Source organism: Megascapheus bottae, chromosome 19 (genome assembly GCF_031878675.1).
Source record: "Megascapheus bottae isolate mThoBot1 chromosome 19, mThoBot2.hap1, whole genome shotgun sequence".
NCBI lineage: Eukaryota > Metazoa > Chordata > Mammalia > Rodentia > Geomyidae > Megascapheus > Megascapheus bottae.
The window spans coordinates 28,924,824-28,941,730 of record NC_143527.1 but is presented as its reverse complement, the minus strand read 5'-3'; the positions used below and the strand labels follow the sequence as shown (position 1 = coordinate 28,941,730).

Genomic DNA, 16,907 nt, shown 5'->3' with positions numbered 1-16,907 from the left:
TAAGGTTATTTCACCCTTCTGGATTAAGATTGTCAAAATGTCTAGTTGAGAATTTCACATTTGAAAAGAAATGAAAATTATACCAATTATCAAAACATTCACAATAATGCTCCATGACTTTTAAACAAGACATTGTCCAGCTATAAAGAATTTATAAATATATTAACATCATCAGTATCTCCTTACTTGTTTCAAGTGTTCGTATATTTTTGACTCCACATCTTCAATGTGTGAAATCGTTTTGGTGACACATGGTGCTGGTATGTTCACCTGAGAGCAGCTGTGGCGGCGACTGGGGTAGCCAAAGTAGACACCTTTGCCCACCTCTGAAGGTACAACAGACAGTGAAAGTGTCAGCATTTATGTACAAACATGTCTTGATGTTTGTGATATGCAAAAAGAAATATTCTGCTTTACAAGTACTAATATTCTTAAATTTCTTTTATCGTTAGGTCAAAAATTACAGGATACAAACTAGTTAACAGATTGAGATGAGAATGACAGTTTGAAGCCAGCTGGGCAAGAAAGTCCAAGAGACTCTTCTTTTGAGTTAACCAACAAAAAGCCAGAAGTGTTTATTCATAACCTTAGGAAACTTTTTTTAAAAAAAATGACAGGCAGTATTTAGTTCATTTTTAAAGTAAATCCTTAATCCCCAAAAATAATTTCAACACGTATTTTAAATGCGTCCTTCAGAAAGATCACACATCCTCCAATATAAATAGCACTCAACCACTCACACATTGGAAAAATTCTTCCTTCAGTCCAGCATGGGTTTCTCCTGGTAAAAAAATGAAATAAATAATAGCAAGTCTCCTTCATCCTCATAATAACCTCATTTTCTCTCTTCCATTTCTGAAAATTGGAGTCTCATACAAAGAGTGATTGATGTTCTCACTAAAGCATTCAAGATACATTCATCACAAAATCTACTCAGTCCGATGTGCCTCAGTGACTCTAATCCTGGCATGTCCTGAACCAGTTGAAGGTTGCAGAAGCAGAGCAAAGTTGTCCATGAAACTCCACCTAAGTGCTTACTCTCAGTCCTTTTGACTCTGAAGACTCTACAGATCTGGTTCATAGTGGTAATCACTGAGCTTAAATGGAAGACACAAAATATATTCAGTGCGTCCATGAGAGTTGCATGGTCTCCTCATTTCAGCTGACCTTGGAGAATAGAGAAATGATGTTCTTTTTGCTTCAATGTCAGCCCACAGAGACAAGAAACATCCTCAAGATCATTTAAATTGCACTTTTTTATATGTCATTTAGATGATATTTCAAAACCACAGCCTTTATGAAAACATATCTGTGCCATTTATAAATAAGAGTTCATTCTATTAAATGTCATTTGGTTACATATATATATATATGTACATTCCTATATATCACTGACTAACAATTTTATGAGTCATACTGATTTTATTTTCTGACTTAAGATATGAGTCAGAAGAAGGCTAAACTAAGTGCTTGTGCCCACCCTCACTTTCTCCCTCCCTTTCCTCCCCTTTTTTCCTCTCCTTCCTTCCTTCCTTCCTTCCTTCCTTCCTTCCTTCCTTCCTTTTTGTTTCTAACACTAGGGCTTGAACTCAGGGTCTCAAGCTCTCACCTGGCTTTTTTACTCAAGGCTTTCATTCTACCACTTGAGTCACAGGTCCATTTGTCACTTCTTGACAGCAAATTAGAGGTAAGAGTCTCATGGACTTTTCTGCCTAGACTGCCTTCAAATCTTAACCCTGAGATCTCAGCATTCTGAGTAAGCTAGAATTATAGGCATGAGCTACAGACACCTGGATGCTTTTGTTTTATTTTATTTTTTTTCCCTTCCTTCCTTCTTCTCTTTTTGATTGGGGATGAAGAGCAGTCTTGCTATACAGACCAAACTTACTTTTCCATGAACTTACTATGTAGCCCAAAGTTAGGCAATTTTGATGTCAAATTCTTACATAACCCTCACAAAAGCCCTATGAAATGAGATCTTATAGATGAAGAAATCAAGGTTTAGAGAAGTAATGTAATGTCCTGTCCACAGAATTATTTTGTGAGAGAGCTGAATTTATACTACATCTCACAAGTTATAAAGTATTATCTATACTATGAAAATTGTTTTTACTATTTTTAAAGTACAGAAATATAAGGAGAAGCAATCTTAAAATATATTTCATAACATTTCCATGTTGCTCATTTCTGAGTATTTGATAAAACAATATCACTACTGCCATTCAAATATGTATTAGTTTGCATTGGCCATATTCTAAAAATAGATGTTAAGAATACATCATGTGTGATAAATTCCACCTTTCTGGGCCTGGGAATTGTCCCTAAGCTCTTCAGCTCAAGACTACATCCTTCCCCTTTGAGCCACAGCTGGGCCCAGCCACACATATATAGTTTTTTAATCAGTAATAGTCAGAGGTTCAAGGAACTAGCTAGTAAAAATCACCCACTGATCTCTCATTCACACATGCTGACAAGGACTTCCCTACAGGGAAGATTTTCAGAAAGTTTCAATGCACATTTCATAAACAGGCCATTACTGTTATAATCCAAATATTTATTTTGTTTCATTAGATGTAGGAAAAAGCACATGTAGGATAGTAATGACTCATTTTATAGTTTTCTTGACTATCAATTTCAGTAAATATTAATTGATTTCCACAACACTGTTATGGTTTAGGATTAGGATTTTACATATATTCAAGTAGTGGAAACAAAATATTTTGAAATTAAATCTGCACTAAAATCTGTTCAGTTATGACATCATAAATAGGACAAGACAGTGCAAAAATTTTTGAGTTCTTACTGCTGTTTTATTCCAATGCAAGACATTTGTAACTTAATAGTTTTTATTTCTTTTCCATTTTTATAGATTTAAGGTCAGTATAGTATCATCAAGGATCCCTGCACTAGATGTCCATATTTTGTTTTTGTTTTTGACTGATAATTAGCTGTGCATCTTTAATAAAAAACTTATTCAGTGTCTGGGCATCTGATAGATGATAGATGAACATGTTGATAGAGTATTGTGTAAGATTGTTTTTGATGTAATGAATTGCTTCATTCAAACATAAATTTATGGAGCTCCTTATTATGTGACCTGTGCACAAATGGTTAGCGTATTTGAGAATAAAGTGGAGGCAGAACTTTCCTTGTCCTTGAACATGTCCTTGAATCCAGCTTCCTGTCTGAGAAACATTGAACAAAAACTGAGGCCCTCCTGACTGTAAGCCAGAGGTGAGTTTCTGCTGAGACTGAAACATGAAATGTCCTTTCAGGGGAAAAAGTGTGGCACAGACGATTATATAAGAAAATGAAATCAAAATATAGTTTATAAATTCAACTCTCCTTGTTGAATGAATTTCTTATATAATTTATTCATGAGCCCCAGTAATTTAACCTTTTTTCACTACTTTTCTTCACTTCATTATATATATATATATTATTTTTATATACATCACGCCATTTGTTTTACTATACTTCAACATTATGTTTTTAGAAACATGATATCTCACCAGGTTGTGTCTCTTGAACATCTTGATTTTCTTTCAAAGTTTAAAAGAATGATCTTGAGTCTGGAAATAATGTAAACTCCCATTCTAAGGCTCTGTTGTGATGCACAAAGATCCCTTCATTATAATGGCAGCTGAATTAAATCCCTCTCAGTAATTTTGAAGTTATTGTATTTTCATGAAACTTACATTGTTAAGGTCAGTTATCACTGAACATTCAGAACTATGTGAACAAAAAGTCAGGAATTGGTGATGATTGAGTTCCTTTCCCCTGAACAAATTCCATTTATATGCACATCCCTTTCCAGTGCTTGCTTACTACTGTTCCCCCAAGCCTTTCAAAAATCTTCAATTTCAAAAATTTTACTTCCTTCCAATAATCATAGATCTTCTGAATACTTTTGGAGACCACTTCCTGAAGCTGTTTTATATTGAATTCTGCTATGATGAGCATGTTTTCGAATGAACCACTCATAACCAGCAGCCACAATATTCTCATATCCTAATTTTGGTCTTCAAATTACAATCTCTACATTAAGATCTATCTTTATGAGGAATTCAAAAATCTCTCAAGATATGAGAAGAACCTATGGCATCTTGTATCTTTCTAAGTCAGAAATGGTCATGCTGTATTTTTCTGTTTTGCACTGATCTACTTCTCTGTGCACCTTCCACTGAAGTTTTACAGCCTTTAGAGAGAAGAACTATGTGCAGTGATTGAAAATTGTTGAACAAATGTATGGATAATTTCCTCAGTTTCTCTAGTCATGTTTCCTGGAATATGTGCTCTCCATCTTATGGAAACTTTATTCATAAATCTCATTAAGTATATTTCCATTACTGTCTACAAAAAGAGATGTGGGTGTAGACTTAGTTCGCTGGCTATTAACAACCCTGCATCTGGATTAGAAATATGAGACAACTGTTTTCAGATTGGAAAATCAACAGTGCCAGATTTGGGTTTGTGAAGAATGGCAAATTCATGAGGTTGAATTTAATTATCACCACAGTCTCTATGAGAGAAAATTCCCCAACTTGTGGTTCCAAAACCTGGACACAGTGGAAAGCTGGGCAGATCTGTAAATAGAGAAAGAACCAGTCTTCTGAGCAATAGAACCATCTTGAATCTTCAGAGAAGGGAACAAAAGAAAACAAAACAGAGAAAGGAAGGATCCTAAAACCCAGACAGAGTACAATCTGATGTGTGATTTCCAAACTCGCTGAGAAATGACTATTATCTATAAAATGTAGAGAAAGTGTATAACTACTATTCAGAAAATGGAAATCAGGCTTGGACACTCTATGTGTGACAATGTACAAATGCAAATGAAATGTGGAGTGATATCACTAACCATCAGGAAAATGCAAATTCAATCAGCAATACAATATCACTTTCTACCCACTATAATGCCTATGACTTGGAAGACTGACAGGCTGCATATTAGTGAGGGTGAAAAAGAACTGGGACTGATGCAGACATTGTAGAGATGAGAAAAACAGTACAAATTCTGAAAAATGGTTCAACAATTTATTACAAAAGTACACACATACCATGACATACCATTCTATGCATTTACCTATAATAAGAAATTATTCCCATAAAGACTGTTTCAAAATAGTTTTAATAATAATAGCTCCAAATCACAAAAATCAAAATTTTCTGTTAGTAGCTAAATATAAAAAGAAATGGCAGAATATTCACTCTGGGGAATACTACCATGCAATAAAAATGAGCAAAATTCTGACATAGACACCATCAATACAGATAGTTCCTAAATCTTCAAATGAAGTAATCATATTTATTTATTTTCTTTGTGTGTTTTGGTCCTGGGGCTTGAACTCCAGTCCTGGGTACTGTCCCTGACCTTTCTATCTTTTACTCAGGGTGATGACTCTCTTACTTTAGCCACAGCTCCACTGCTGGTTTTCTGTTAGTTAATTGGGGACAGATTCTCATTGACTTTTCTGCCTACCTGGCTTTGTATCAAAATCCTCACATCTCAGCTCCTGAGTAGCTAGGATAGCAAGCATAAGCTACCAGAATCAGAAATCTATATTTATTTTAAATTTTGGAATGTAAATCTAAATATAAGTGAATGTGGTATGGGGTTAATAGGATTTCACAAATATCCACAGGGTCAGATACAAACATTCCAACCAGTGGGTAAACTGCAAAAGCAGTTAAGCTCTCCTCTCACCACAACTGTTTTTTTCTCTCTTCTCCAGAGTACTAGGCATTGAACACATTTGCTAATCAAGCACTCTGCTATTTAAGCGAGGACCGTAGCCTTTGAGCTTTACCTTATTTTTCAGACAGAGCCTTGAACTTTTGCCTAGGCTAGTGATGCTCTTACTTCTTCATCTTGAATATCTTGGGCCACAGGTATGGCATTGCCATGGTTTTTGAGATATGGTTTTGATAATTTTTTGTAGGGCTGACCTGAGGGCCTGACAAGTAACTGGGAAATTGTTAAGTTTGATCCACCTTGCCAACAACCTGCTTCTCCTTGTCTCTTCCTGTTGCCAAAGTCTGAAATAGTTACATGGTTTTCAAAGATTCAATTTTTAATTCAAGTATCGACCTACATTCCCTATAGAGACTAGGCAGGCTACAAATCTTATTTCTTTTTTAATGTTTATCTATTGATCCTATAATCTCCTTCTATTACCTTTCATATGTCTTGATCCTTCATAGATCAGGCCCTTCTCACTACAAGCCTGAACTGTTTCCATATATTATCTTGTAGCCAAATAATTCTGCATATATACAGAATTGGTGAGACAAGCATTTGATCATGTAACATTGCTACATAAATATATTTAGGATGAGAGGTAGGAAATACAGAAATAAGGTTTATACTTTGATCACAAAATTCAAGACATTATTTGACTGCATCAATCTTTGGAGTTTTGTTAATCAACTCTGCACATTTCTGAAGCCATCTTATACACTGCCCACGAAATTTATCTTTCTCCTGTTCTGCTACTTATCCTGTTCTTTGACACATCCTGGCCTGCTTGCATAAATCAAGTCCTTAGGTTTCTTTTGTATATAAATTCAGGGTTTAAGATTCAGTTAAAATCTCCTTTCATCTATTAAACCTATTCTTTACACCTGGAGGTTATACAAATAGAGCTTCCTCTCTTGTCTGTGTTTTCATTTGGCATGGATAGTCTTTGTCTTTCTGGCTGTCACCTATAAAACCATAATTTTATGTTAAACTATAAATTATGATATATATGTTTTGTTATTTGCCCTGAAAGATTATACATTTTTCAATACCTCTGCATTATATACTACCACATGGATATCAGTGTCTTGAATATTAATTGGCTCATACATCATTCATTTGCTACTTAAAAAACCAAGCCATAACTAATTATGGCCTATATCTAACCACAGGCAATAAACTTTAACCTAAGATCATAAACTGCTATTCAAGGTTTCTCTTGACAGAAATAGATGGTAATGGTAATATATTCAAATTTTATTCTGCTAAACTAAAAATCCCAAATAGAAATTTTCCAAAATCATAATTTAACCCTTTCATAAAGTTTTGCAGTAGAATGAACTGAGAAGAATTAACTGTGAGCTCCTACAAATGAAATGTGTATATTTCTTGATTTTTTTCCCACCTACAAGGTTATAAGCTCTTGTGGAAATGATGTTTTTAAAGTGTCATTAAAGGTTGTCTTCATTTTGGATTATATACCCCCAATATATTTCCTTTTAGTCCTTTGTTCTTCTAAGAAAAATCTCCCCAGAGACTCAGAAGGGCTTTATATCCAGTGCCTGTCAGTTTTTAATTTCATATATTTCTGAGATTATATAACCACTACTATTACAAGTCTAAAATTAGTTATTAACAATTCATTACTGATATAATTGCATATTCTTAACATTATGCGTCACTTTTATTTTTACAATATATAGGACTGATTTCCTATTAAAAAACATCGACATAAGAAACTTGTAAGTGAATATAAACATAGATTGGTCAGTTTACTACATAACTTAACTTTAGTTCTTACCTTCAGTGTTGGTAGTTTTAGTGTCAAAATATTGAACTTTTGGGGTGGTATTAAGTAACATCCATCCATACTCTTAATAAATAGGAAACACAAATACTTTAAAACACAGTTAAACAGATTTTTATACATAATCAACAAAGTATACAAAAAAGGCAAGAAATATTATAGAAAACATTCAGCTGTTGTCATTGTGGCTTAATTACGTTTGTAGTTAACTTGAAGACTATTTTCTTGGGAATAACAATGTATAACTACCTAAATATACATAAATACATAAGCAAATGCACAAATATAAAAATATATATCATACTAGGAAAATAATTGTGACTCTGAACACAAAGGTAGGTTTAAAGAAATAATAATATTACAACAGAATTAAGTTATGGTACATATAGTCAGAATAAGCAAAGGAGACACAGAAGGCAAAGAACAGAAAATATTAGAAAGAGAAGGATGGCGGCATTTTTATTTTTCACATTTGTACTTTCTCTAAGAAAGTGAATACATGACAGAATAGAGATGGGAACACTCAGTTTTGGACCTACCTGTCTGCACAAACCCTTTTGCACTCTCTCGGATAGCCTTTATTTCCTCACAGGTTTTACCTATAATAGTGAGATTAAAAATAGGAATGAAAATATGCCTTAGAGGAAATATGAAAGGATCAAGTGTATCTCTTAAAGAATGTTTGCCATAGAGAACAAAGAAAGCTGGAAATTATTGCAGATGACATTATGACTTCCAAATGGATGAATAACATTGATAGAAGTTTTCTCAGTGGTTCCTTGTTCAGGGCTTACAGGAGAACTTTGATAAAGATTTTCTCTTGTCAGGACTATATTATACATGAAACATAAAACACAACAGCACTGTAAGAATAATATTGGGAAATGGTGGCAGGGATGTGGTGAAAAATGGAACCCTACTGCACAGTTGAAGTAAATGCAAACTAGTATAGCCACTCAGAACAGAGGGCTTACAGGTTCCTCAAAAAACTAAATATAGACAGGTGCCTGTAATCCTAGCTACCCAGGAGGCTGAGATTTGAGTAGCAAGGTTCAAAGCCAGACCAGGCACAAAAGGACCTGAGACTCTTATCTCCAATTAACCTCTAGAAAATGGGAAATGGGGCTTGGCTCAAGAGTAGGGCAGTAGCCTTGAGCTGAAGAGCTCAAGGATAGAGCCCAGGATGAGTTCAAGCAACATGGCCTACAAAAAAAACAAAAACAAAAACAAAAACACATAGATCTTCCCTATGACCCAGCCATACCACTGGACATCTACCCTGTATATCATGAGCCAGAATATGGTAAAGACATCTGCACATCCATGTTCATTGATGCACTGCTCATAATAGCCAAGACATGGAATCAGTCCAGATGCCCCACAATAGTTGAGTGGTACCTATACTCAATGGATTTTTACACAGCCATCAGAAAAGATAATGCAGGAAGTGGATGCAACCAAAATACAGTGAGGTAAGCCAAGTTCAGAGGGACAAACAACAATACACTGGGATATGATAACTATACAGGATTCTAGACAATCACGCACAGGGAGACCAAAAGTGGATGCACCTGGAAGAAAAACACCAAGGCATTACGGTTGTGTGACACAATATGCTTGTATCAAATTATATACACATAGAAATGAATTCCAAGATAGGGAAACAAGAGGCCTCACATTTTTATTTTTTTTCTTTTTACCTTATAGTCTTTATTATCATCTTATATATTTAATTATTATAAATTATCAGGGTGACATATAGAGGATTACAGTTACATTCATAAGGTAGTAAGTCTTTAATTTTTACTAATTCTGTGTTCTTTTCCTTTTCTGTGATATATTCAGTGCATGACTTCAGAAGGGCTGTGGGGAGGGAAAAAGGGTGAAAAAGTACAGCAATGAATCTCAGTGGACATTAACAGAAGTGGAGATGGGAGAGAGGTACTGGGAGAGAGTGAGAGAGCAGAAGACACTGTACAAAAAGAAACGAACTCATTACCTTACCCATGGAATTGTAATCTCTCTGTATAGTACCTCTATAATAAAAATAAAATTAATTAATTAACAAATTAGTGTTGTGTTAACCTGCCAGTTTTATGATTAGAATTACACTGTGAGAAAATAACTATGATGCTTGAAGAGAAAACTAAAATTATTTAGAGATAGTATAACTGCATCACTAGAGAATTTCCATTACCAAAATTAAAGTGATTAATAGAAGTTTACAAAATATAGTGAATGGTATTTTTATAATGAATGAATAGCAATAGAAGAATAAATATAGACTGATATATATTGTTTTTATATAAATTTGTATATGGACATATAGAAATATATAAAAATCAACTAAAATAAACCAAACAAAATTTTTATAACCCCAAAATGCCAACCATGTGGAAACACATTTAATATTTATATCTAAGTTTTAAAACATTTGTTAAAAATGTACAAAATATTACTGGGATATGTTAACCATGATGCTCTTGTATAGAGAAAATTATAAAATGTTATAGAATATCTAATTTTACCTACTTAACAAAATGTTAGTTATATTTAATTTAAATTAATATTTTAAAATTTTTAAGTTGACAATAAAATGATAGGAAGTTGAAAAATGGCAGCAAATACATGCATGCATGCATTTGTAGTAGTGAGGTAGCCAAAGCCTTGTGAATAGATGAATGTCATTATTGTTGATATTATGAAAAAATCATATAGTAGAACAAGTCAGTAGCTAGAAACAAAAGTATAGATTACTGAAGAGAGAATAAGAGTTCTTATTCAATACAAGAGCCAGACATTCAAATAAATGAAAATTAGCCGGGCGGGGTGGCTCACTGGTGTAATCCTAGCTACTCAGGAGGCTGAGATCTGAGGATCAAGATTCATAGCCAGTCTGGGCACTAACGTCCATGATACTCTTATCTCTATCAGAAAACCGGAAGTGGCACTGTGGCTCTAGGGGTAGGGTGGTAGCCTTGAGCTGAAGAGCTCAAGGACAGCACCCAAACCCAGAGTTCATGTCCCATGAGGGACAAAAAAAATAAACAATAGAAGAAACTATAAGATAAGATGTCAATAAACAATGTTAGGAATATTTCAAAGATGCCTTTAAAAATCAATTGGCATGAGAATTATCTAATCATAACAGTATAGAAAGTAAGAAATTAATACAGGAAATGCAGAAACACTATCATAAAATTCAACATCCATCCTGCATTTTCCACATCACCAGCATCATCATCAATCATGGTATTTCTTTCCCTCAGTGAATACATTTCATAAGCTCAGGGCAAGTTTCCATTTTATAGCCATTGTACATTTAATATCTTTCCATATAACCCAGACAGCAAAGTATCAACTGAATGAATGAGAGAAATTGAAGGATGGAGAGAATCTCATCAATGGACCAATAACTCCACTAAGGTTAATTAGTTATCACAACAATTTGAATAATATTCAGACACTTAAAAACATTGATTTGCATGAAATACTGCTCCTCATGTAACTGGTATTGATATATGGTATCTAGCACATATTAGGTTACCACAAGCAGGGCCTCTTTAAAATCCTTTAATCAGCAAATTAATATGCCAAAATGAAACCCTGATAGATGGCCAGAATTTAAATCCCTTCATGTACTCTAAAAGCATAACACTCAGCATGAACTATAATATATAATCATACATTATTTAAATAATTTAATGCTATCTGCAAAGGATGATCTTCTCCTCTTCCAATCAAGATAGAAATTCACAAAGCAAGCTTGCACAGTTGCATTTGCTAAATAGGAATAAAATATGAAGGAATAATATGTGAAGGCTTCAGTTTCCATTTCTGTAAGCTAAAAAACATCGAAGATGATCAATTCATCATCAGGAAGTTCAAGTAAGAGATAATGAAATATTAAGTAGACATGAGAAAACTAATCTAGGCTAAGAAAAATAACATGTACATGAATATAGACATATGGTGCATTATATATATATATATATATGGACAGAGAGAGAGAGTTGTAGGTTTTTCTAACTATGAGAATTGCAGGATTGGGAAACAGAGGGAGGAAAAGAGAATGTAAGAGAGTAAGCAATAGGGATATGTACTGCGTGTGTAGATTGCCATTTGCACTCATTGATGGCTTTTGAACAATGAGGAAGAAAAATAAAGATAGTGAAAACAACTGAGGGCATCAATCTGACTAAAGTACTGTGTGCACAGGCACAAAATACCAAAGTAAAATTTATGTGAACAATTTACTTCAAAAAATTGACTGAAACCCAATGCATGGCACCAGTGGCTTACTCCTGGAACGCTAGCTAAGCTGGAGACTCAGATTTGAGGATCAAATTCCAAAGCTAGCTTGAACTTGAGCCATGCTTCCAGTTCAGCTTTTTGCTGATTAATTTTGGAGATGAAGTCTCTGGGACATTTGCATCTAAGCTGAATTTGAAGTGTAATCCACCGCACTCTGCTTTCTAAATACTTAGAATTATACACATGAACCACGGCATCCATTAAAAAAAACTTAAATAATTAACCAGAAAGAACAAGGCACAGTGACTCATGCCTGTAATCCTAGCTACTCAGGAGGCTGAGGTCTGAGGATCAAGGTTCAAAACCAGCCAGGGCACAAAAGGACTTATCTTCAATTAACCTCTAGAAAACGGGAAGTGTGTCTTGGCTCAAGAGTAGGGCAGTAGCCTTGAGCTGAAGAGCTCAGGGATAGTTCCAGCACCATGAGTCACAAAAAAAGAAAGAAGAAAGAAAGAAAGAAAGAAAGAAAGAAAGAAAGAAAGAAAGAAAGAAAGAAAGAAAGAAAGAAAGAAATTAACCAGGAGGAATTATCAAACCGATCTTAAAAATTGCATGGACATGGAAAAAGATTCACTTTAGCCAAAATGATACAGAAAAAAATATATACTCATTACATGTAATTATAATCCCTCTGCAGATCACTTTTATAATAAGAAAGTATATTAATTTTAAAAAGAGAAGAGGAAAAACAAGAGCAGGAGTACCATACTTCATGGTTTTAAAAATACTACAACAGTTTGGTCATGTTGACTTAACCCTGTAAATCTACTCAGGAAGTGGAGGGGGAGCAAAGAAGTTCAAGGCTAGCACAGGCACCTGTGTTTGTGAGACTTCATTTTAATTAATGGCTTGGCATGGTTACACAAAATTGTCATTGCCAGTTCCAGGAGATGTTCAATGGCTGGGAACTAGTAGGCATCTGCCATCCCTGTGACAGAGGGAAACACAGTAGGAGGGGTATACACCCTAATGAACTAGGCATAAACTAAATCCTATCTTAAAAAGAACAAATGAATCAGGTACAAGTAGCCCACACCTGTAATCCTAAACTACTCAGGAGGATGAGCTCTGAGGACCATGGTTTGAAGCCAATTTATTTTCCTGTCTTTAGGAATAAACTACCAAAAAAGAGATAGAGCTAGCTTAGAAACAATACCCAAGCTTTGGGGTTAAGCTCTAGGAACAGCACCAAAATAAATAAATAAATAAATAAATAAATAAATAAATAAATAAATAAATAAATCAGATAGATAGATAGATAGATAGATAGATAGATAGATAGATAGATAGATAGATAAAGGGTTGGTCAGAATGTCTCAAGTGTTTGGGCATCTGCCTAGCAATTGTGAGACCTGAATTCAATTCCCATTGCCAACAAAATACTAAGAATAGGAATAGAATTTTTGGTGTTCGTATATATTTATGGAACAGTATCGAAATTGTAGAAATAAGATCAAATCTGGAGACAGTTGATTTACACAGCAGTATCAAGGATAGTTTATGGGAAGAAACAATATTTTCTTCAACAAATAGTTGCTGAGGCAATTGGATATTAACAGGCCGAAGAGTAAGTTTGGATTTCTATGTGAAACTGTACAAAACTTACCCCGAATGGTTCATTGACCAATATATAAAAGCTAAAGCTATATAAAATTCTTAGAAGAGTTAACAAAAGTCAAGTGTTCATGGGAAAATAGTGAAAAATCCACATGTTGGTCACTGCTCCTGGCCCTTGACACAAAGTTTAAACATTCCCTGACAGAGGAGTTTTGTTCTGATGAGGTGACTTTGAGGGCTGCCTGACCAGACTCAAGATGGAGGCTGGGTGAAAAATCCACTGGTGATTGGAGGCTTAGAAATTTCAGTCCCATCCTCCAAGCAACAGGGAGGACAAAGTAGCTGAAAAGTTTTTGACCACAAATGGCTCATGACATCCAGGAAGGTAAGAGCAAGTAACTTCCAGACTCCTGAACACATCTGGAGGATGATAGAGCCTGACTAGAAAGGGAAGTTTCCTGTCCCTTCCAATACAGTTTGTCCCTTGCTGTTCCTCAATCAGCTGTTGATTTGCATCCTGTGTCATATTCCTTTCTCTACATGATAAAGGCATGTACAGTGTTACCTTGAGTTTTGTGAGTGAATAGGATTAATCAACACTGTAAGCATGAAGGTAAATATCAGAACCAAACAAATATTCTTTCAAACCTAAATATTTCATATGAATGAAATAATGTATGGGTAGAAGATGATTGTGGATCTGTAATCCACATGATTCCATGAGGAGTGACAGAGAGGCACCAGAAGGAAAAGAGGTGACCAAATTAAAACTCTGAATAGATGCAATAAAAGACATCCTGACAAACATACTAAAACACCTTTGCTGCCTGGAGATTTCTTACCTGTGTAAAGCTTTCAGCAGGACATTTCTGGTTATTAAAATTATATTCTTACTCAAGCAGGAATTAAATCTGCTATTAAGATATGGTTCTTTCATTTTGTATGGAATAATAAAAGACCCCATATAGCAAAAAAAAAAACCCTCTTAGCAAAAAGAACAGCACAGGAGGAATTTCAATACCAAACTTGAGACTCTATTACAGAGCTATAGTGACCAAAACAGCTTGGTACTGTCACAAGAACAGGCCTGAAGGCCAATGGAATAGAACTGAAGACCCAGCTATTGACCCACAGATATATGGCCACCTAATCTTTGATAAGGGAGTCAAAATATAGAATGGAAGAAAGACAGCCTCTTCAACAAGTGGTGCTGGCAAACCTGGTTAAACACCTGAAGACAACTAAAGTTGGATCCTTTTTTGTCACCCTGAAACAGGATTAACTCCAAATGGATTGAAGACCTCAAGGTAAAAGCAGAGATACTGAAAACTTTACAAAAAGGAATAGGAGATACACTAGGTCTCCTTGGCACAGGTCGAAACTTTCTTAATAAGGACCCAGAAACACAACAAATCAGAGAAAGTCTGGATAAGTGGAACTGCATTAAACTGCAGAGCTTCTGTATGGCAAAGGACATAGCTAGCAAATTAACTAGAAAGCCTATAGAATGGGAGAAGATCTTCACTAACCATATAACGGACAAAGGCCTCATATCTAAAATATAACAACAGCTCAAAAAATTGAATCAGTAGAAACCTTGGGCTCTACTAGCAGAGATTTACAATAGAACAAAACCTAGATACATAAGGCCATATAGTATGAGCTAAATGAAAGGATCTCCAGGATATAGAAACAAAAGCCATATAATGAATGATTGTTGATATACTGTTATCTCTCATCTCTTTTGCTGTCCCTTGGTTATCTCATATTGTTACAGCATTTCACCTAGTTATCTGATGAATTGTATATATGCACATTTGGTTATTTGAAGTCAGATAGGGAAGGGAAGAAAACAAGATGAGGGGCGGGAATGTAGGGAGGGAAATGGGGACCAAGATATGAGAAAGGGTATCAATGTATGTGAAGTAATTCACCTTCTATCTGGTGAATATAATATAACCCTTCTATTAATTACAATAAAAATATGGAAAAAAGATATCACTCTTTCCTAAACATGATGTCTATTTTAATAAAAACTGACCAGCAATCTCCCTACTTGGCTCCTCTTTTTGTTCTACTGCTAGGTTTGGAAACTAGGATTTAGCAAAAACAAAAAGGTTCTACCATCGAGCTACATCCCTATCCCTACCAATTAAAAGCTCTCACTGTTTTCCAGGGCCTTTGGAAGACACGCCAAATGCAAAGAACTATTGTTAAACATCCAGATACTCAACTGTACCAATATTCTTTTCACTTACAAGTGGTTCAGGTTATACATGTGAAATATTTTCTATCTGAATAGGCCAAAATATTATTCTGCCCTTTTCACATAAAAATTATAATGTGGAAAAGCTACACTAGCAAATATTTAATGTGTAGAAACGTCAACTCATTAGCAGCATTTTGCTACAAATAAGTGTGATGCTGCCAAAGAGTACAGTTTTGTTTCTGGTGAAAATTTGTCTTGGCATAAAACATTGTCTTTAGTAGAAGGATGATACTAATTGACCTTGAAATTAATTAATAGAAATTACTTACAATAGAAAGTCATGTCTTATCATAAATGTGACTGGCCAGTTGGTTAAGATAATACAACTGGAGTAATTTAGAAGAGCTGACTAATTTATTCTTATTTATTTATCTCTTTATTTATTCTTATGCAGGTTCTGGGACTTGCACTGGGCCTGAGAGCTGTCCCTGGGCTTTTCAGCTAAGTCTAGTGTTCTATCACTTTAGCCACGGCTCCATTTCAGACTTGTTTGGTCCTTAGATATAAAAGTCTAACCTTTTCCCTGCCAGCCTGCCAGGGCTGGCTTCAAACTGCAAACCTCAGATTTCAGCTTCCTGAGTAACCACCACTGCCCAGTCTTATTTCTGTTTTTATTCCAACTGAGTGTACAAAATAATCACTCACTTTGTTGTTTATTTATAATAAAAAAGAATTTTCCGTGACCACAGAAGTTTCATGATGATTGAAAAATCAGAAAAACATTGCATAGGATGTGAAGGGTTCTTATGTTGAATATAGTCCTGCAGGAGATAATAAGTATGACATAACACTACATTCTGTGATGGTCAGAGGAGATCATAAAACAGCTGGGACATAATTAGGTTGAGTACATCACACAGAAAAGACAGCTTTGGACCTAAAAATTAACACTTCCAGAATACATTAACAAACACTGAGGTCTGATTTAAAAAATAAAATCCTAGGCTTCAAGGCAGACATCTCCATTCTTTGCTTAATGAACCAAATGGTCTGTATTGGTGAGTTGTTTTATATAGAGAATAGGAATTTAATGATAGCATTATCCTAAATAGATGAGTTAATTGTAGCTGATAATTGCTGTCCATATCAGCATTAAAAATATTGTTTCTAATGGTATTTCTATACAGGAAGCCTGAACTTGCTAAAGAAGCACATTTTACAAGATAATGTGCATTCATACACTATTTTGTTAAATTGCAAAAATGGAAATACATATTCCC

The 16,907-nt window shown here is 34.8% G+C and overlaps 1 protein-coding gene across 1 annotated transcript in view; it reads right to left on the bottom strand.

Moving 5' to 3' along the window:
- Ccdc178 (coiled-coil domain containing 178) overlaps window positions 1-16,907 on the bottom strand; it is a 287,520-nt gene that overhangs the window by 254,632 nt on the left and 15,981 nt on the right. Inside the window, exons 3-5 of the mRNA XM_090353276.1 lie at window positions 8,087-8,146; window positions 7,542-7,613; window positions 187-326 (exon numbers count right to left, since the gene is read on the bottom strand). Of these exons, the coding sequence (XP_090209402.1) occupies window positions 187-326; window positions 7,542-7,613; window positions 8,087-8,146 (272 nt within the window). The remainder of the gene's footprint in view (window positions 1-186; window positions 327-7,541; window positions 7,614-8,086; window positions 8,147-16,907) is intronic.